The following is a 23101-nucleotide window of genomic DNA, read 5'->3' as shown; positions in this document are numbered from 1 at the left end:
AAGACATAAAGTGAATTCTGTTTTTTACTTTAGTGAATTCTCTTTTGCAATATGACATGTGATATTTTTATTATGAGATTACAATTTAATAAAACACTGTTTACTTCATTTTAACAAAACATGATGATTTTGAATTTTTTATGGGATTTTGTAGATGATCAAGGAAGTTTTGTTGGCTTTGAATGAAAGAAGTGGGTTGAGTCCATATGCTATAGAGAAGTACATGGAAGAGAAGCACAAGGATGTGCTTCCTCTGCAACTACAACAACAAAGGCTATGAAGAAACCTGATGCTGCTGAAAAGGCTATGAAGAAGGTCATGAAGAAAGTTGGGCCTAAGAAGACAAAGAAATCAACACCTGCTAAGCCTAAACAGCCCAAATTGATTAAGTCTCCTACTGCTAAGAGAGCCAAGAGGACCATTGCTTGAGTCTGTAGAAATTAGATAAAAATAAGTGGTGTTTGTATTTTTGAAAATAGTTTAGGTCTCTATGTATATGAAGTCTATGGTTTTAATGAAGGAAGTGTTTGAGTTTGCTTAGTCTTTTTTGTTTGTTTGTTTATGTTAGGATTAGTGCCCTAAATCCTATTGTATGATACTATGTATGTTATTATGTATGACATTATGTATGACTTAATATTGTGATTAATAAAGTTGCTTTATTATTATCTAAAATGATGGTAACATGAATATTTGGACATTATCATATAGTCCATGAGATGCATAGTATGTGATTTATGTGAAAAGTCATAGAAGATATAAATCACAAGTACTTTGTAAACTCGGAATTTTAGTTTGTAGTCGATGATGAAATTGGACATTTCATCTGTGAAGACTATAACATATCAACTAAGATGATTTGTCTTGATCATTGAAGTGAAGACTTCTAATTGATGTATTGATATGTTTTAAGAGTTAAGACATATTGAACTGGACGGCTGTGAGATTTATTATTCTCCTAAAGACGGTCAAATGAATAATAAATCTTACGACTTATATTTACATAAACTCTTAATCCTGAGAAAATAATAAACCTGATCATGGAGTGTAGGTTGCTTTGATATATCAGAAGTGAGATCTAAAGTAACGGTCAAAACCTCAGTATGTTGGGCAGCCACATTTAGTGTTAATGGAACATATATTCTCAAGATAGAATTCATAATCTCTTAACGGAGATATAAAATATTCCTTTGAGATAAGTTTAATAGGTTCGGTTATTTAGAGAGTTAGGCCTAACCACTTTAGTAAGGAATTACTAAAGTATATATTTATGAAATTGAATTTCATAAATATATGATGAATAACTTAAAGGGTTAAACCGGGTACTCAAAGATTAAGATGTAGTAAACTACAAAGTGGCAAAAAAGATTTGACAAAAAAGCCCAAGGCCCATTGGAGCTAGAGTCTTATTTATTCCCTTTTGGTTCCACTCCAAGCCACATACTAAAACCCAATTGGAAAAGCTTAAAAGGCTAACCCAATTAGATAATCAGTTATAAGAAGAGAAACATACAAAATTTAGAAATGTGAACATGAAATGGTTTTGTATGTGAGTGTTGGACACTCTCTCATTCTCCCTTGAACAAATTCATAGAAACAGATTGAGAGACCACACTTCTTGGGCACAAGTGGAATTGGAGTGAAGTTTAAAAGTGTTCTCAAGAACTTCTGATCTTTGGTTTTGAAATTCACCACACCAAGGTATACTCTCTTATTCTTGAATTCTAAAATTTACATAGTACATGTTATCAATTGCGAATGAAGTAGATCTGTTAATTTTCTGCTACATATGTTTTGTATGCGATATAAACATGTATTTTTCCATCAAATGGTATCAGAGCGGTCTTCAATTTCAAATCTGTATAACATGTTTTGTGAGTTTTGGATTTAGAGATAATAGTTTCATGATGATAGAAGATTATATATGTATTTAATTTCCTGCATGGTTGTTGAATCTATGGTTTGATAAAAACTGACATGGATGTTATGATGTTGTTTAAATTTGAATTCAAGTATGTTGAATTGAATTTAAGGCCATAACATCAATGGAATTCAGTTTTGATATCAAATTCTATCTATTATGTTCATATGGTGGTTGTTTGTTCATGAAAAACCGTTGAAAATTGTCTACATCTTCTCTTTAAAAACTGAAAACACGCATTTTTCACAGGTAACCTTCTCACGAAGTTACTCGCGAAAAAATGCCTCTGAAGCACAAAACTTTTTGCGAGTAAGCTTTACTCGCAAAATAGTTGTGAGACAGTTGCGAAAGTTTCTATCTAAATTTTGTGTTTTCACTATTTTCCCTTAACTCATTTTCGTAGGAAAAGCTGAGTCGCGAGATTCTCACGAAAATGCCTCTGAAGGGAATTTTGAATTTTTTCTAAGTGTTTTCAATTGTATAAAGAGCAAGGTTGTGTGTGATTAGATTACACATGTTTAAAAAATAAAAACCTTTAATTTAAAACATCTAGTGGGAGAAAGATACAAGGGTTGGACCTCACGGCCTCCATTGTCGGTTTATAGTAGTATGATTAAGGACCTCGCCTTGGCGTATATGCCTTTCTCCCTTCGGAGGGTGTTTAATTCATGGAACTACAAATTAAACTTCTTAATGATGGATGATATGTGTTTTCACATTAAGAACAACCATGCTACCGTGGAGTTACTTAATGACTCACATAAAATTCAGTCAGTGGTGTACACTAGACTAAGTTTAATGTTAACCTCCCTTCAGAGCTATATCATTATTACTTAGAGGCTAAAGGAAATATGGCATGTTATTAGTGTTTGATAAGAGTTATCATGATAACACTAATAATGAGAATAGTTCTCAATCAATCATAGTGTTTATAATTTACTTGCTTCCAAGGAATTTTAAACATGGGATTGGGTTGTCGTTGCATATATTATATTATGGTTTTATTAAGGTTCAATACTATATGTTTATATGCTAAATTGATAATGTCCAGTTTACTTATTATATTCATGTTTATTATTTTCAGATTTGATCATGGCATCATTTAGCCCACTTGTTACTATTCTTAATCAAAACAAACTAACTGGATCCAACTATGTTGGCTGGAAAAGAAATGTGTTTACTCAACCATGTCCTAGTTTTCCTTCAGTAGATGCTCCTCCTGAGGAAAAACAGCGATATGATCGTTGGCAGAAATCTAATGAGATGGCAAAGTGCTACATCCTAGCATCCATTTCAAATGTTCTATAGCATTAAATCCAGGATGTAGAACTAGCTTCGAACATAATGCTAAGTCTGAAGGAGATGTTTGTTGAGCAAGGCCATTCTGTAAGGCAAGAAACTATGAGGCAAATTTATAATACCAAAATGGCTGAAGGCAGTTCAGTTAGGGAGCATTGTCTTACAATGATCTCTAATTTGAATAAACTGGAAGTTTTAGGTGCCAATATTGATGGAGAATCCCAAGTGGATATGATACTCCAGTCACTACCGGAATCATTCAAGGAATTCAAACTCAATTATAATATGAATAGAAATATTTATTCATTGTCTGAATTAATGAATGAGTTGGTAACGGCGGAAGGCATTCTTGGTACTTCTAGTGTTGATGCTAAGATGGCTGAAGCTTCTACTTCTCAACATAAGTCGAAAGGCAAAGGTAAGAAGAAGAAGAAGAAGGACTTCACCAAGCAAGATGGTAAACAAATTGCCTTAGGGGTTTCCAAAAAAGGAAAGAAGATCAAAGGAAAGTGTTTCCATTGTGGTGAGAAAGGACATTGGAAGAGGAATTGTCCAAAATTCTAAGCTGCCAATAATAAGGGTATGAAAAATTCATTCCTCCTTGAAATATGTTTAGTACAAAGTCCCACGGATTCCTGGTGTGTGGATTCAGGTTGTAGTAATCATATCTACGATTCTTTGTAAGGGTTCCAGGAGACCAGAAAGCTTAATGAAGGGGAATTGTTTCTTACTTTGGCTGATGGAAGCAGGATTCCGGTTGTAGCTGTTGGAGTTGTTAATTTATGCTTTTAGTCTAGGGTTTTAATATTGGAAGACTGTCTATATATACCTAATATTCGTAGGAATTTAATTTCTGCAACTTATTTAGGTAAACATGGATATTGTGTTATCCTTAAAGACAATGTTGTAATAAAGAAGAGTAAAGTGTTTATCTGTTCTAGCAATATTGTGGATGGTCTTTATATTTTAACTCCTAATAAGCATGAATTATATAATTCTAAATTAGATAATGACTTTCATGTAATATCATTAAAGAGAAAGTTTCCTTATACTAATGATGCATATCTTTGGCACTTGCGTTTGGGTCATATTAATCCAAACAAAATTCAAAGACCGATCAAAGATGGACTCTTAAAGCCATTGGACTTTGATGAATTTCCAGTTTGTGAATCTTGTTTGGAAGGCAAAATGATCAAACGACATTTTAATGCAAAAGGTAGAAGAGCCCAAGAGTTGCTTGAATTAGTTCATACGGATGTTTGTGATCCTATGTCAACCCAAGCAAAAGGAGTTTATGAGTACTTCATCACTTTTACCGATGATTACTCAAGATATGGTTATGTGTACCTAATGAAACGAAAGTCCGAAACCTTTGAAAAGTTCAAAGAGTTTAAGGCTGAAGTTGAGAATCAATTAGGTAAACGCATAAAGGCTATTCGATCTGATTGTGGTGGCGAATACCTTTTGGGATTTTCAAGGATTACTTAACTAAAAATGGGATTGTCCCAATTGACTGCACCTAGAACTCCCCAACAAAATGGTATAGCAGAAAAAAGGAATATGACTCTTTTAGAAATGGTTAGATCCATGATGAGTTACTCAACTTTAAAGATTTCTTTTTAGGGTTATGCCTTAAATACAGCAATACATCAATTTAGTTCCATCAAAATCTATTCCCAAAACACCCATGGAATTGTGGAGTGGGCGTAAGCCTAGTATGAAATATCTCCACATTTGGGCTTGTCCAGCACATGTATTAAAAGGGAAGCCTGATAAATTGGAACCAAAATCATAAGTGTGTTTACTTGTAGGTTATCCAAAAGAAACTAGGGGTTATTTATTCTATAGTCGTAAGGATAACAAAGTTTTTGTGAGTACAAATGCTAAATTCTTGGAAAATGACTATATGAATAATTTTACTCCTAGAAGTAGAGTTGTATTGGTTGAAATGAATGAACCTGTAAATGAACAACCAATCGATGAAACTAGGGATGATGTGGCTGTATTAGATACACCACAAGATATTACTCATGAGATAACTAGTACACAGGTGCCTCGTCGTAGTGGGATAATTGTTCGGCCTCCTATAAGATTTATAGGTTTGGAAGAAACTTATGAAGCTATCTTAGAAGAGGCTGAATCGGATCCCTACACTTATGAAGAGGCAATGAATGATACAGATGCACATCATTGGGTCAAAACTATGAAATTTGAATTAGATTCTATGTATTCCAACCAAGTTTGGGATCTTGTATAGGCGCCTAACGACATTAAACTTGTTGGTTGCAAATGGATTTACAAGAGGAAGAGAGGGATAGATGGAAAGGTTGAAACCTTTAAAGCAAGGCTAGTGGTGAAAGGGTATACACAAAAAAAAAAAGGTATTGATTATGAAAAAACATTTTCACCAGTAGCAATGCTTAAATCTATCAGAATTCTCTCATCCATTGATGCTCATTATGATTATGAGATTTGGCAAATTGATGTCAAGACTGCTTTTCTAAATGGCAATCTTGAAGAAGAAATCTATATGATGCAACTGGAAGGTTTCATAGCAAAAAACCAAGAGCATATGGTATGCAAGTTGAAAAGGTCCATTTATGGACTTTAGCAAGCATCTAGGTCGTGGAACATCAGATTTGATCAAGCAATCTAGTCATTTGGTTTTGAACAAAATCTTGATGAACCATGTGTGTACAAAAGACACCGAGATAAGTAATAATGTTCCTAGTACTTTATGTTGATGATATTCTACTCATTGGAAATGATATAGGGGTAATGTCATTGGTAAAGGTTTGGTTGTCAAGCCAATTTGATATGAAGGACTTGGGTGAGGCTAACTTTATTCTAGGGATCAAGCTTTAGCGAGATCGCAAGAATAAGATGTTAGGCTTATCACAAGCTGGATATATAGATAAGGTTCTAGAACAGTTTAGCATACAAAACTCCAAGAAATGATTACTTCCTTTTAGACATGGAGTTCCTCTGTTTGATGACCAAAAGCCTAAGACTCAAGAGGAAGAAAATATGATGAGACAAGTTTCTTATACTTCTGCAGTAGGAAGTCTCATGTATGTCATGCTTTGTACTAGACCAGATATTTGTTATTCAGTTGGCATGGTCAACCGATATCAATCAAATCCAAGACCAAAACATTGGCAAGCTGTAAAGCATATTCTTAAGTATCTACGAAGAACGAGAGATTATATGCTTGTTTACTGGTATGAGAATTTGATCCCCATTGGCTATATAGATTCAGACTTTCAATCAGATCTAGATTTCAGAAAGTCCACTTCAGGTTGTGTGTTCACCTTGGGAGGTGGAGCCATAAGTTGGAAGAGTGTTAAGCAAACTTATATTGCGAACTCCACCATGGAAGCTGAATATGTTGCTACTTGTGAAGTGGCAAAAGAAGTTGTCTGGCTCAAGAAATTCCTTTCTGATCTTGGTGTAGTGAGAATGGAGCAAGTTCCTATCACATTGTTTTGCGACAATGGTGGAGCAGTTGCACAATCCAAAGATCCAAAGAATCATAAGAAGGGAAAGCACATTGAGAGAAAATAGCACATCATTCAAGACATTGTTGCTCGTGGAGATGTAGAAGTTGCAAAAATTAAAAGTGCAAATAATCTAGCAGATCCCTTTACCAAAGCCTTGCCTCAAAGGACTTTCAAGTCACATTTGGAGGGAATAGGAGTTAGATTAGTGCACAATAGTCTTAAGGGCAAGTGGGAGATTGTTAGGATTAGTGCCCTAAAATCCTATTGTATGATACTATGTATGTTATTATGCATGACTTAATGTTGTGATTAATAAAGTTACTTTATTATTATCCAAATTGATGGTAACATTAATATTTGGACATTATCATATAGTCCATGAGATGCATAGTATGTGATTTATGTGAAATGTCATAGAAGATATAAATCACAAGTTTTTTGTAAACTCAAAATTTTAGTTTGTAGTCGGTGATGAAATTGGGCATTTCATCTGCGAAGATTATAACATATCAACTAAAATGATTTGTCTTGATCATGGAAGTGAAGACTTTTAGTTGATGTGTTGATATGTTTTAAGAGTTAATACATATTGAACTAGACCGCTGTGAGATTTATTATTCTCCTAAAAACGATCAAATGAATAATAAATCTCACGACTTATATTTACATGAACTCTTAATCCTGAGAGAATAATGAACCTGATCATGGAGTGTAGGTTGCTTTGATATATCAGGAGTGAGATCTAAAGTAACGATCAAAACCTCAATATGTTGGGCAACTACATTTAGTGTTGATGGAATATATATTCTCAAGATAGAATTCATAATCTCTTAATGGAGATACAAAATATTCCCTTGAGATAAGTTTAATGGATTCAGTTATTCAGAGAGTTAAGCCTAACCACTTTAGTAAGGAATTACTAAAGTATATATTTATGAAATTGGATTTCATAAATATATGATAAATAACTTAAAAGGTTAAACTGAGTACTCAAAGATTAAGATGTAATAATCTATAAAGTGACAGTCTACATTTATGACTTTGTATTACTATGAATATTTTCTAAAGGGGTTGCATGAACAATAAAGTCTTGGGATATAATTATTAATAAGGCCTAGAATGCAATTATATTTATGTAGTGGTATTAAATATAATTAATGGTAACTTTGGACTCGTCAAGAGTTAACAGAAAAGCCCAAGGCCCATTGGAGCTAGAGTCTTATTTGTTCCCTTTTGGTCCTACTCCAAGCCATATACTAAAGCCCAATTGGAAATGCTCAAAAGGCTAGCCCAATTAGATAATCAGTTAAAAGGAGAGAAATATACAAAATTTTGAAATGTGAACATGAAATGGTTTTGTATGTGAGTGTTGGACACTCTCTCGTTCTCTCTTGAACAAATTAATAGAAATTATTTGAAAGACCACACTTCTTGGGCACAAGTGGAATTGGAGTGAAGATTAGAAGTGTTCTCAAGAACTTCTGATCTTTGGTTTTGAAATTCACCACACCAAGGTACATTATCTTATTCTTGAATTCTGAAATTTACATAGTACATGTTATCAATTATGAATAAAGTAGATTCGTTAATTTTCCGCTACATATGTTTTGTATGCGATATAAACATGTATTTTTCCATCAGTTTAGACATCAATGCTGAATAGAACTGACTTTTCTTTGCTTCCTTTGTAAAATGGGTTGCTAATTTTTTGAACTTTTATCTTGTTTAGTCATTCATTGGCTTAATCAATTGTTAGTTACTGCTGTTAAGGTTTTTTTTTTTTTTTTTTTTGAGTTATAAGTGGGCATTTATGCCATTTCATTTGAATTTATTGTGAGTTTTGGCTCTATGTTCACCACAGGTTGCCTCATCCTTTATAAAAAGAGTCCACCAGCCTTCATTTGCCTGCACTTAAAGATAATAATGGGAACTAAGAGCTATGTGTATAGATGTGCAATTCATTTGTGTGGAAGTGCATATTTGTGTATATGAGAATAATTTTCTATGATGTGAAATGATATTGTTAGTTTAGTATTGGCTGGACATGTTGTTAAACTAAGAAATATATCAGTTTTTAATTTAGTTCATAAACACACTTCCAAGCTGGGTTTCTGATATCCAAAATACCAAAGTAGGTACTATTTTTCCAAGCGAGTCTTGCATGAAGTGGAGATATGATCTTGAAGGCAAAGCATATAACTAGTATAGCAATTGGCTACATTCATTTATGATCCAATAAGTACAGCCCTCATCCAAAATCAAGAAGACCCTAAGATTTTCAAGTACACTAATTAAATAATCCACACAAAAAATTGTACATGTACAACAATTGGCAATATTCAACTCAAAAGAAATGAATGATGCAATCTGTAATATTATGACCACATTTATTGATTACCACGTTCACCATTAGATACATAAGCAAGCCTGGCAATTGCATCAATGAGTGCAATTGCATCAAGAAAACAGTAGCCCATATGCTACAGGCAGCAGCTATCCAATGTAGAAATCCAGTAGCTACCTAGTGCAAAGAAGCCAATGCAGAGGGAAAAAACAGCAATACCCCACTGCATGCAACAACAAGACCCGACACTATGTATCAAGAAAAATATGGTAGTGCTTGAAGTGTGGGCAAAAACAGTTCAAGTTTGAGATGATTGTAATAAATAAAGTAAGGCAAAAACAGTTCAAGTAATCAAAAGGCCAGTAGTGAATTTGGACCAAAAAAAGTATCCAATATTGAAGAAGTTACACTTGATGAGTTATAATAATAAAAGTACCCAAAACACGCATCAGTAAATAAACTGATATGCGACAACAAAACAAAGTAATGTCACATGTAGCAATTAGTAAACAAATTATTGATCACATGCTATAGAACACAGTGGTCTGCCAAGAAAACTCCTTGTCCATGTTATAGAGCACAGTGATCTGCCACACTAAACTCCTTGCCCATGCCAAAAAATTGTTGATTCATCCAAAGCCACACTAATCTTCTTGCAATCTAAACTCCTTGCCCATGCTACAAAACACAATGGTCTACCAAAAAAAAACTCATGATTTATTAATCACATCAATAAATAGTCTATAGCCTAATTCTTGAAATTTTCATTTATACTAAAAAATATATATGTGCACAAAATACCTTGTTAATGGTAAGCTGTAAATACTACCACCACACTAAGTACACATCCATGGAATCTAATGACTACCAGTACCACTATCCCTTGTAGAATAATCAGACGCAATGCTTGATGCCTACCATTTCCAAGTAAAATTGAAATAGAATAACCACTAAGCGGAAACAAAATAAGAGTAACTTCCAAAAGAAATAAGCACCACTTAGATTCTTTCCTTCAATAAAACAAAATATAAGACACCTCCAAGTATGAAAATAATATTTAAAGATCATAGAATATATGTGCAAGAAAATTACATGTGTTACTTGTGTATAGTCAATAGATAAAGAAGCTGGGATGTTGACAGTAGTACTTCTCACAAGAGTTTCTCCACAAGGATGCCTCCTTTTCCTAGATCATTTTTCAATAAAACTTTTAGGCCGACCTTTAACACAAGATGTTAGGTTCTAAAGTTTAGGACTTTATGTATTTAGAACTCTAATTTGTATTGTTGGCAAACCATGATCAAAACAATGTGTTTAGAAGTGTTTAAAGCTAGCTCAAAGTTGTATGTCAATGTAAAGTTGGAATCGAGTGTAAAGCAGGAAGCACTGTGGCTTTCAGCCTGGCTCGATCGATCGAAGCTTAGGCTCGACTGATCGAAGCTCGGGCAGATCGCTTTTCTGCAGAATTTTCCAACTCAGCCCTAGTTGTTTTAAAATGTTTTTAGGGTTTCTTATTTGTCCTAAGTATAAAAGGCAAACCCTAGCCACGTTTTAGTGTTGCTCATATTGCAGTTTGTGTAAATCTCTTGTGAGATTTAGAGGAGCTTTCCTTTACACAAACTTAGGGTTTTCAAGGAGGAGATATTTTTCTACACCTTGATGATCAATTCAGTTGCTGCCATTAAAGCTTAAAGAATACACAAGCGGGGGTGCTTGTAGCTGGTGGGAATCCAAGAAAGAAGGAGTTCGTGGATTCGAAGCTTGCACATGGTCGTGTCAATAAGTTATACTGGTTGGTAGCATTAGGAAGTCGAGCGGGGGTGCTTGTAAGTCCTTTTGTATGAACTTCGATTCTTTCAAGATAGTGGATTCAAGTTTACCTTGAGGATAGCTAGGTCAAATCCTCCCCAAGTTTTTACCGGTTTGGTTTCATGGGTGATCATATCGTGTGTTATTTATTTTCCGCTGCTTTGCATGATTTGATCTTTATTATTGTGATAACCTAGACTTGTTTAATTGGACTAAGTAACAACTTGGCTAATTACCTAGGTTTAATCAATTGTTTAAGGGGTCTAAAAACTGTCACAAGATGTGCCTTTTTTTTCTTAATCCCAGTTGCTTTATAAGCTATTATGACAGTGCAACATCTACATGTTCATTATGAGAAGGATCCATCCCAATTTTATTGGAAGGTAAATCTGGTTTTTTTTTTTCAAAATCCTTTCCACATCAAGATTTAATTCAACCATTTTCCTAGCTAAAAACATAGATGCTTCTTCAGTTTCGGCAACCTTACTTGCAATGTTAATTGCATTATGACACAAATCTTTGTATTGATTTGTTATATCCAACTTAGGATCTTCTTTCAAAATGCAACCATAGCTATCTAGTACACATCCAACTTTCGCTTGCTTAGTCCACCACTTCAAAATGTACCGAGAAGGAAGTAGTTTTATATTTTGAATACCTAGCACCTTTAATGCATGACTACATAAAAACCCAGAAAACTCAAATTTGTTACAACTGCAAACATCTGTTTGGTCTGTAGAATTGAAGATAACCTTATGTTCTCGAGTACTCCGATACATGCAAACCTTGTACTCAAATAATGGTGAAATATCATAGCATGTATCAACAACCATGTCCAAAGACTTCTTATACTTTTCTTGAAAGAAATTAAAGATTTTGGGTGTGTAAACATCCCTTCAGTTCTTCAATAAAAGCACTTCCACTCTCAAAACTGGCAAACGCTAGCTCATGTCATAATTGGAATCCAACTTATTGGGGCGTAGGTCTTCAAGTAACCTTTCAAAATGACTAAAAAATTCCAACACATTATTGGTTGACTTTAGATAATGTCTCAAGCGACTATTGAAGCTTTCACTCAATTGTGTGGTTGTTATATTTATGCAAAAATGATTTCTACCACATACCATTTACCATTTTTCTCTAACTTCAAAAATGAATTTCAGCCAGCTATTTTCTTGAAGACTGTGAGAGTGCTTTTTCTCTAGCATTCAGGCCCCAGGATCCTGGGCCGAATAGTTGTAGTTTGGTGGACCGGGCTTTGATTCACCGCAGCTAAAGGGCTATATAAGAATCAAGTGTTTCACAGGGCATGCTTTTTACAATACATGTAAACTAACAAACACAAGGATATTTGTATTGAACAACAATCACAATAGTAAAGTAATGCAGAGAACAAAACAGTAAAAGCACAAAGTAATGGTTAGGGATCCTCAAATCAATAAAGAATATTTCATTGACTTTTCTTTATTATAATTACAATACGCTCACTAAGACGTGATACAAGGTTCAAGTAAGCTCAAAAATTACAGTCATAAATGGTTATTCTAACCTTTAAGACTTGTAGAGTTTGATTCTTTTTGAATCCGAGTATGTGCTATAGTGGCTTTCTCTAGGATACCGGGAAGTGATTTCACTAGTTTTCTCTGAGTTTTCTCTTTCTCGATAGTATTTTCTCAATGATTCTCCTTTCTCCAAAAATTCCTCCTTTCTTCGCCATCCTTCCTCCCTTTTTATAGTGTTATTCTGGAGTCCCAGGGGAACCATTGATTCCCCTGTTTTGCCATCTAAGTACCAGAGTATGTGTTGTGCCCATCGCCCAGAAGGTGTAGTTTCCCTGTTCTTCATTCTTTCCTTCCTTTTTAGTTTTGTTTCTTTGAAAGTCCATGGTTGACTACCTATTTCAGAGCACGCTGAGGTCACGCTATTCATGGTCCAGCTTTTGGCCGTCCTTCTTCTTTATCTTTTTTCTCAAATGGGCAGAACACCACTCTATCGGTTTGAAAGTTTTTCGCTGCTACTCCCTTTTTTATACTTCTTCATTCTGATTCCCTGAGGTGCTACCCACTTGCGCTGTGAGAAGTCGCTGGGTTTTTCTCTTCTTTTTCTTGCTGGGTCACTTGACACTTGAGAAGGACGTGCCCTTTCCTCTGTTTCTTGTGTTCTTTTTTGTCTTTTTCTTTTGAACTATCTTAATTCTTTCTTGACTGTATTTACACGTCTGAGGGATCCCGAGCCTTTTGACAGTCTCTGAGGATCCCGGCTAAGCTTTCTTCTTCAATCTTCTAACATGGGCTTCTTTTCTTTTTCTTTCTTCTTTTCTCATAATCTTCTGGGCTTGCCCTTTTTTCTTCTTGATGCTTTTTGGGCTTCAAGCCTCTTGGGCTTACCATTTCTTCTCTTTTCCATGGCCCCTTGCGCTTATTTCTTTGGGCTTGGGTACTGTGACTTTTTAGACCTCAACAAAGACCATTTTTATCTAACATTGATTCCCATGCTTGAAAAAAAGTATCCTCATACTCATGATCACACATACAACTTTTAAATTCGGCAGCAAATGAATTTGAACTCTGAAAATACCTGTTGAGTTTTTTGAGAGCATTTTGATATATATGCCATCGACATAAACGATGATGAGATTTTGGTAACACTTCTGCAATTGCTTTAGCCATTGCTGGTTCTTGATCAGTAAAAATTGCAACTAGCTTCTTTCCACACGACGCTTTTAAGAGGGTTCGAAATAACCACGAAAAAGTTTCAGCTATTTCATCATACAACAATGCAACACCAAAGACCACAGATTGTCTATGATGATTCACTCCAATTATAGGTGCCAATGGACTATGGTTTTTATTGGTTCGATACATAGTATCAAAACAAACTACATCACCAAATAAATCGTAATCCACAAATATTTTAGGATCTGCCGAAAATATATTAGTTATTTGATCATCAACATCCAACTGTATCTCATAGAAAAATGAAGCATTTTCAGACTTTCTCATCTCAAAATAATGAATAAGGGTAAATGCTTCTCCCTCTTTCATTTCCCTCATCCGTTTAGATTGTAAATGATTACTGATATCTTTAAGAGTAAAACCAAGATTTTCTCTACCTCCAGCTTGTTTACTCATGAACTCAAAAAGTAATTTTTGCCTAATCCCAGAGCGATTTGCTAATTCAGCTTCAGCTGCTTGGGCAGCTGATATCTTCCTTTATGATGGCAATTTATGTTTACTCCGTGGAGTTACAACTTCATGATTGTGTTTCTGTTCAAAAAGGGTAATACGATATTTACCATTTTTTTGACGACTGATAACCATTTGGGCTTCACAACCACATCTTAATTCCATTCTAGATTTCTTTCCATCATATGCAACTTCCTTCTTTTAACTAGCTTTAAAACAACAAAACTTGCGGGATATGATAGTTGTTTTATCTGCCTTACTTCTGTTCAACCAATCTCTACAAATATTGAATCCAACATATCCAACATATATATTATAATATAGATATGCCTCATCCTCTGAATCAAACTCCATTCCAATTTTTGGAGTTATATCTTCTTTAGTGTCTACATTTTCTCCAATTTTTGGAGCTGTATCTTCCTCTGAATCAATAGACATAACTTCTTCAAGGTTGCTCTTCCCATCTTTCTCCATAACCTATAAATTAACAAACACAATTTATTGCTTTTGATGAACTAAGTTCACTAAAAATATTTTTAAAAAAAATACTACAATATATAATGGAATTGTTGAAAGAAGTTTTAAAAAAAAAAAAAAAAATTGCAATGTATATGCATGAAGAAAGAATCAATAGTATATTAATCTAGTAATGTTTATGTTTTGCAATGTTTTGCTAATATCAATCCAGCAACTTCCAAAATATGCAAATCAAGATATTTAAATTTAATTCTCTAAGATTAGTATATGATTGCTATTCTAAGAATCTTTTGCCTTTCCAACTTCAAATTTTTGATTTGAACTATCAATCAAACACCAAAGACAAACATCAAAAATTGAAAAAAAAAAAAAAAAATTAGAACTCAGCTTCATCAAGGTGGACTCAGCCATTGGAAAACTCTTTCAAACCGCAAAATAACACAAACCCAAAAACTAAAATTGAAACCCCAAATTAAAATTAACCAAAGCAATACTGTGACAGACCAATTAACCAAAATTGAAACCTTCATCAGAAATAGCCAAAGGAAAACTCTTCCAAACCTCAAAATAATTCAAACTCAGCAACTATAATTGAAAACCCAACAAACCAAAGCAATAATAACATAGACCCAATAACAATAATTAATACCTAGATCATAATCAACAAAGAAAAACTCTACCAAACCTCAAAATAACACAAACCCAGCAACTAGAATTGAAAACATATAATAAGATTCAACCAATACATACCAACAAATTTTCTTAGTACCAGCCAACCAATCTGCGAAAAAAAAGCGAGATAGAGAATTCAGAGAGCTAGATTTGTCTATTTCATCTAATCTGAGTGAGAGAGAAGAAAAGAAAAAAGAGAAAGAGAAGAACAGAGAGGGAGAGAGAGAATGGTAGGAACAAAGAGTGTTTGGCGGGAGTTCAAGAGTTAGAATGTCTTAGTCAGGAACGGGGGAAAATAAAAGAAGGTGATAGGCCACAAACTGAATGACCCCTTGTGATAGAAATTATTAATTAATTAGCTAAGTTATTAATTAATCAATTTATCATGCAAATGCGTGGTAGTACAAACAAATCACCAATAAACTAAATATGCAGCGAAAAATAAAAGACACGGTGATTTGTTTACGAATGGGGAAAACCTAACGGCAAAAACCCCACCGGGTGATTTTCAGGTCAACACTCCCGAAACTCCACTATTATCACAACAAGTGGTTACAAGTAAAAGAATACAAATACCTTACTAACCTACAGTTGAACCTTTACCCTAATACCCAATTGAACTTATTCTGTAGTGACAGCTCCCCTTTCAGATGCACGACTCCCAGTACGTGACTAACCAATTGCGCGGATCCCAATACGCAACTTCAATCACCAACTAAAAAGGTTGTTGGTTGCAAAGTTTTTCAGTTCATCCAAACGATAAAGATCAAGAAGATGCTTGGTCACAAAACCCTACAGTGCACATACACAGCAACTTCTTCTAAAGAAAGAGATAAACTATGGCAAGAACTTCGTCTCCGGTCACAATTTGCTTGAACAGAGTTTGCTCAAAACTTGTGCAACTTGTGAACACTTTGACGGCCCTTAAACTGATCCTTTTATATGTCTAGGTTTAGGAGAAAAGAATGCCCAAAGACATTCACGGATCCCAAGAAAATCATATTGAAATTTTGAAAATCTTAAACCTCGACAAATAACAAGTGTCGAGCAGCTGTCGAGAAGGTGTCAAGCACACCGAATGTAGAACAACTTTCTTAAGCTCGATAGATGCAGTTGTCGACCAGCTGTCGAGATTTAATGATTTTGCATTCTGAACTTGTTTTCTTGAACAGACTTGAAAGCTTCAACACTAGATCTTGAAACAAGGTTTCTTGAAGTATTTAAAATATCCTAAATCTACCCAAATACAAGTAAAATGCGCTTTGTCAAAGGATAAGCCAATTACATAAAATCATGACATATGTTCTTAACAAGTGAAACACATATGTCCTAACAGAAGGAAAAGAAATAAACAAAAAGAAAATGGTAGTTTCACTATTAAGTAAGTGGGCAGGTGTTTTAATTTTAAAAGTGGTACCTAAGATACTGTACCTAAATTTTGCCCGTATACTAATCATGTTGTTTAAGTAAATTAGACCTGTATAGTTCAGTTATCACCTCTACTTATAATACATGTATCACCCATCTTTGAAACTGGGTTTTGATTCTTTTATCTCCATTATTTCATATCTCTTTTCTTATAGCTATTTTTATATGTTAGAACGTAGATATTCTCGCATTTATTGTAGATATGTGTATAAAATAGTAAAGGTAAGTGAAAGAATATATATATATATATATATATATATAATTTGATAACTACAAGACCCTTAACAACTCGTGCTCTATTGGATCTATACAGTTCAGTTACCACCTCTAGTTATAATACAAGTATCACCCATCTTTGAAAATGGGTTTTTGATTCTCTTACCACCATTATTTCACATCTCTTTTTCTATATTTTTTTTTTATCTGTTAAAATATAGATATTCTCCCATCTATTGTGGATATGTATATAAAATAGTAAAGGTAAGTGAAATAATATTTAGCCTTGTTAAAAGCTTGTGTTTTTTTTATTCAAATTGACCCCACCCCGATTATGATGATGATTCCATGATTTTATGGCTGGTTGGAAGCCATAGCTTTCATCATGTACCTCTCCTTTTTTTCAACATGGACAACAACGTGGATGATTTTATATGCACGGGCAGCACAGCTATGTTACCACTTATAATAAGTTTATCACCGATATTCTTTGAAAATTTTATGCACAAACCTCAAAGTCCAATCACTATCTCTTCAAAAACAGGTCCAATCAGTCTCCTAGCTAGTTAAGTACGTCCTACTTTAAACAAGAGAGGAACCAAAAAAAAGAAAAGTACCAAAATGTATGAACCACAGCCATAGGAAAGACGATGCCAAAATGAAGTTTTGTCTCGTAACGGTTGGCGAAATTGACAAAAAGCCTTATGCTCATAAATTTATTCACATGGAAAGCCTGCTTAGTGCTCACACTGCTGGAAATAGATGTATGGTCTATTAACTGAACCTAAATGATTTGTCCTCAAATTTTTCGTACCTATGGTAATAAAATCAAGATATCAATCAGTTTTTTATGTAAGTAAGAATTAAACCCTTTTTGTGTGTAGACAAGAATTAAACCACAGATCTCTTATTCAACCATCAAATACTTTACTAGTTAAATTAACTGGAACTCACACCAAATAAAAATAATTGTTTTCTTAAGAAAGTTATTGAAAGCACTAAAACTTCTTAAAAAATCGTTTTGTGACAAACATTTGGTTATCAAATAATCATGACCCTCAATAGTTTAAAGAAGAGAGAAGGTGAAGAGAGGACATTTCTTCTATTTTAAGAGAGAGAGAGAGAGAGGACATTGTTTTAGGTTTAATATCTCAAAGGATGGAACTACTGACCTTTAAAATACTTGAATTTGTCATATAGAAACCACATATTTAATTTTCATCCTTCAAAGATTACGAGTATAATAGAACAAATCAAATTAGAATTTTCTATTTCTCAATCTTTTCAGTTGCTTCTACGCAATTGAGATTGAAAATATTGAGAAAAAAAAGTTGTTCATAATTACTAGTAAAGGCTTCGAAAAGAGTTATGGATTGATAATTCTTTTAGAAATAAAATGGATTTATTCTTATCAAACACGAGAAAGGTAATAAAAATTTTTGATAAAAGACAATGTTTCTATAAGATAATGACCTTAAAAAAGAAAATTATTTCTCTAGTGACCTCAATTAGTGAAGGAGAAAGGATTTTCCCCAATAAGTGCAAACTCAAATTAAATAAAAAGTATTTTTCTGTACAGAAGAATTCTTGTTTCAAATTAATACCCTGTTATAATTATTCTCAATGATTTTCCATATTTAAATAGTATTATATCAATATTTTTTGCTCTCCTTATCAATGCTTACAAAAAAAAAGTTGATTAACCAAACTAATTCTTAAATTAAAATATAAATTCATACTTATTAAAATAAAACAATATTTAGTACCAATTAATAAATTCAACTAAACCTATTAATAATTGAACAAATATAATATCCAAGAAACTTATTAATCAAAATTTATCAAATCATTGGTAATACAATTAATTGCAATTAAATTAAATAAATTATAAGAAGAAAACGTTTCATTGCTACAATATTCAAATATAGAGAAATAGGTAAATAGGCATTTAAAAAAAAATTCAAACAATCAAATAATCCAACTTAGACTCAAGACTCAGGAGTAGAGCAGCTCACATTTTAGACGAAAGTAGACTCTGATAGGTAGAAGTATGTTGGACAAAAACTTTTAGCTTTTCTATTTTGTTTCATTTTCTATTAAAAAAATAACAAAATTTTTTTATATAAATAAATTAATTTTTAACCTTTTGTTACATGTTCGGCCAAAAATATTTATATCAAAAACTATATCTTTTGATTAAGTTACTAAAAACTAGATACTAAACCGACAAAAATCGGTTGATTCACAAGGGGAAAAAAATTACACTCTCTCTCTCTCTCTCTCTCTCTCTCTCTCTCTCTCTCTCTCTCTCTCTCTCTCTCTCTCTCTCTCTCTCTCTCTCTCTCTCTCTCTCTCTCTCTCTCTCTCTCTCTTGCAGAATAGGCTATTTGGTTTCCATGCAGACTCCATCACCACATGCGTCACTTGAAAACGAATGCCGGCCACTAGAAAACAAGTATATGTTAAGTAATACTTTTTTAAAGTACATTTTTTCTTTCCTGAATATATAAATATATATAGAGAGAGAAATGTTAACAAGCACGGGACAACGCTTGTTAACATTTCCCTTTTTCGGTCTCATTAACAAAAAGAAGAAAGTTGTTAAAAAAAATTTCAAAAAAGATAAAAAAAAATTGCTAAAAACTGTCTAAAAATCTGAAAAACTGCCAAAAAAAAATATGTTGTTAACGGACACCTTACGGCACCGTTAACACAACCCCCCACACACACATATATATATATATATATATATAATGTTCTAATAATTACTCTTTAATTGTCCTTTCCCTCTCTACCCACTCTCTGCATGGAAACATTTTTCCCTAACCATTACACATGCTTTCTCTCCAAAGTAATTTACTTTTTAAATAAACGTTGTAAAAGTTTGAATAAAATAAAAAGAAATGGTAACTTGCATTTTTTTTCCATAGAATTAATCATGTGCTCGAATTAGCTCGACCACTTCAATTACCTGGGGCTTTGCTCCTATTCATTGTCAAACAAGGTGCGGTTTAGATCCGGATTATTTTGCCAACGTTTGTGTTTGCGTCTGCATTTGTCTCTCTTTTTTTTTTTTAGCTGCTGTTCAAGAAGATAGTGCCGACAATAGTTGTAATATTTGACTTTTCAATCCTTTTCAGCACATCAGTGGGTCCTGTGAACAATGTACGAGACCCACAAATCTCACTTTTCAACAATTTTTCGTTAAAAATGGGTCTCATTACTATTCACATATTTAAAAATTATTTTGGTATAGTATTTTCAGTTTTCGATTTTAACTAAATAAGTTCTATCCAGACGAACCTATGTATGCAACGTCCAATTATTTTATGTTTTCATGTTCTTAATTAAGGGCATGGCTCATATACAGAGATCAATCTTGTCAGACAAATTTGCCCATAATCATTCAAGAGGATCTCTCTCAGATGTGTGTACGTACACTACACAGTTCTTAAAAAATGCATGCCCTACTTTTTGTCAATCAGTGAAAAAACAGGACCTCAATAATTCAAGTCTAGCACTTTCACTATAGGCTTCTCTGAAAAGCAATATATATATATATATATATATGCTCATACAGTCTAAAACTGTGTGAGACCAAGGTCGTTGCAGACCCAACAGCATGTTTCTTTGTTAATCTTGATAAAGAATCTATTTCATGTAGTGCTTATATATTTCATGTAAAAATTCTGAGGAAACTGGAGATGGATCTTCTGCAACAACTAGGAATGGGACAGTACAGTAACCATCTGTAGCCTTAGCCATGAACATCACGTGGGAATGCAAGATCAATAATGGCCCTAGTATGCATTTCTTTTTCAACCAAAGCTGGATCCCATCAGGCATGCAGCACAATGTGTTACTTTTCATTTGGTTTGTATCGCACGTGAATATGAATAATTTTAGTACCAATCATTTCCGTACATTTCTTGCAACAACTGTTTTATGTGACTATTTGTTTGTTACTTTCATATTAATTTATTATTTTTTTTATATCATTCATAGTCAACCATGTATGACATTTGTGACGAATAATTTGCCAAAATGTGTGGTCTTAGAGTTATACTTGATTGTTATTGTATAGCAAGGAATAATAATAAAAAGGAGTTAGTGCATTGAGAAATTAAATTGACTCGATCAACCGGTACAAGCACACAAAACAAAACGTAAAATAGAATATACCCTTCCAAGTTGGTCATTGTTCGTATTCATCAATATGTACACCCAGCTCGCTGTCACACAAAATTAACAAAACATAAAACAAAATAAACCCAGCAAGGTAAAATGGATGTCTCTGTGTGATTCTATAAGTGTAGATAGTTACTTCATATTTTTGGAAATGGCTCTTTCTACTTTCTGATGGAGTGAGATCGATGATATTTTGTTTTCACATTAATTATTGAAAAAGAACAGATCCAGCTCATTGTGCTGACTGATAAGTAAGAACCAACCTTCGTACACACATAATAAATGAACCTGAGAATCCAACTCCAACTGGGCCATGCTTGGGATTGTAATAAATTTCTATGACATAAAACTGAGTCTAATACTAAAAAAATTGAGATCCATTTGTTTTATTTTGCTTTGAGAAACAAGCTAAACTTGAAGTTACAAGTTAAATTATTTGTTCACTAATCTTATTTATGAGTTGTGTATGATTAAGTTATTCTCTCATTCGAAGTAAAAACTAAAAACTATTATTAAAATTTTTTACCCATTTATAGTCAATGTTAATCATAAATTTTTTATCTCTGTAAATTGTAATCATTACAAGTTTAAAAAATGAAGTCGGTGATAATCGTTAGTTGCTTTATTCTAGCTGATATGTACTAATCATATTGTTTGAGTTAAGTAAATTAAATAGTACTAATTTTCATTGGCGAACTTTATAACTGATAATCACTATTAGCTGCTCAATTATCACTTATTTGAATTTGGCTTATATTTTCTAAAGAAAATAACAAAACTATTATCTATTCCAAGTTGAACTATATATAAACACATGCAGATATGTTCTTTTATTTTGAGTGCCCCAGTTGTATACATGGAACATACAAACCTTCAAAGCAAAATAAAATGGGTACCTTCCTAGGAGAACTAGCACAGAATGGTTCAGAATATAGTGTGGTGGCTACACATTGGGTTTATTGTAGCCCAACATTTTAGCAACACTGGTCCACAATAATATACTTGGCAAACATTGAATTCTAGCTCATTTTTTTTAGAAATCTATCCAACTTGAATTAAAATTATTTATTGTTAGCCCATGATGATGCTTGCCTATGAATTATTATTCCTTGCGGAAAAGCCCAATAGATGGCCCAAAACCTAATTGGGGCAGCCCGGCAGAGAAGTTTTTGGGTTGGTAAGTGGGAAACAGCTACATTTGATGAATAAATGGAAGGAGAATCTGGATTGATTATTAGGATTTTGTGGAGTTCTTTAAGGTATCTCTGTCATTAAGTTTTTAAAATTGTATCCATAAATTTTGAAATTAATAAATTAAATTTTGTCATATTATTAATAATTTAAATAATGAAAAAATTATGAGTCACTTTTTAAAAAAATTTAATGATATGGAAAAATCTAATTTATTCATTTCAAAATGAATAAAATAATATTTAGGGGGGCTTTTTTGTAGAATTACCCTAAAAAATTTATAGGATTTTAATTTTTTTTAAATTTTATTTAATATTTTGAGTGACGATCCACAACTTATGGGAGTTTTTTTATAGTTTTATTTGAGTTTAAATTTCTACTTCTTTTTTTCATTTATAATTTCTTGAATTAAACACCGTCCAAGTAAATATGTTTCTTGATTTTTTTTTTTTTTTTTTGGTTTTAAAAACAATATAGGCGAAAGGCATCCAATTCTAAAAGATGATTGTTATGTAGGCTATTTTCCGGCCCACCTTTGGTCACTTCTCTCTCTTTGTCTTTGTATGTGTTATTGTATATCATGTTTTTAGAAAAATTTAGATTGTGTTCAAACTCAATTTCAAAAGTCTGATATTGAGCTCAAACTCAAACTTAACTTAACCAATGAATCTAGCCAAACCATGATGAGCTCAAGATCTAGAGAGCATGAGTTTAAACATAGTTTATAAGTTCGACATCGACCTTGAACATTTTATTTTTGTTCTCAAGCCGATGTCACTCATTCACTACTAGGTCTCAACTAGGTTAGGTCCTACTTTTTCACATTTGTAAATAAATCTGATACGGTTATACCTACTTGGCTACTTATATT

General features: G+C 33.2%; 3 protein-coding genes across 3 annotated transcripts; 2 read left to right on the top strand and 1 right to left on the bottom strand.

Annotated features, from left to right (window-relative positions):
* The first annotated feature begins 94 nt into the window (after positions 1 to 94).
* LOC126700715 (histone H1-like) lies at positions 95 to 480 on the top strand. Its single transcript, XM_050398912.1, has 2 exons — positions 95 to 274; positions 316 to 480. Exons 1-2 carry the CDS (start codon positions 155 to 157, stop codon positions 427 to 429), a joined length of 234 nt encoding a protein of 77 aa, XP_050254869.1. The 5' UTR covers positions 95 to 154; the 3' UTR covers positions 430 to 480.
* Positions 481 to 5636: 5156 nt separating this feature from the next.
* On the top strand, positions 5637 to 6784 carry LOC126700714 (secreted RxLR effector protein 161-like). Its single transcript, XM_050398911.1, has 2 exons — positions 5637 to 5812; positions 6193 to 6784. Exons 1-2 carry the CDS (start codon positions 5637 to 5639, stop codon positions 6782 to 6784), a joined length of 768 nt encoding a protein of 255 aa, XP_050254868.1.
* Positions 6785 to 13329: 6545 nt separating this feature from the next.
* Positions 13330 to 14532, bottom strand: LOC126700713 (protein FAR1-RELATED SEQUENCE 5-like). The gene is made up of 2 exons (XM_050398910.1): positions 14330 to 14532; positions 13330 to 14083 (listed from the first exon to the last, which is right to left on the bottom strand). The coding sequence occupies exons 1-2, from the start codon at positions 14530 to 14532 to the stop codon at positions 13330 to 13332; spliced, it is 957 nt and encodes a 318-aa protein (XP_050254867.1).
* Between the last annotated feature and the right edge of the window lie 8569 nt (positions 14533 to 23101).

Source organism: Quercus robur, chromosome 9 (genome assembly GCF_932294415.1).
Source record: "Quercus robur chromosome 9, dhQueRobu3.1, whole genome shotgun sequence".
Classification (NCBI taxonomy): Eukaryota; Viridiplantae; Streptophyta; class Magnoliopsida; order Fagales; family Fagaceae; genus Quercus; species Quercus robur.
The sequence above is the reverse complement of the archived record's forward strand: the minus strand, read 5'-3'. Positions and strand labels throughout refer to the sequence as shown.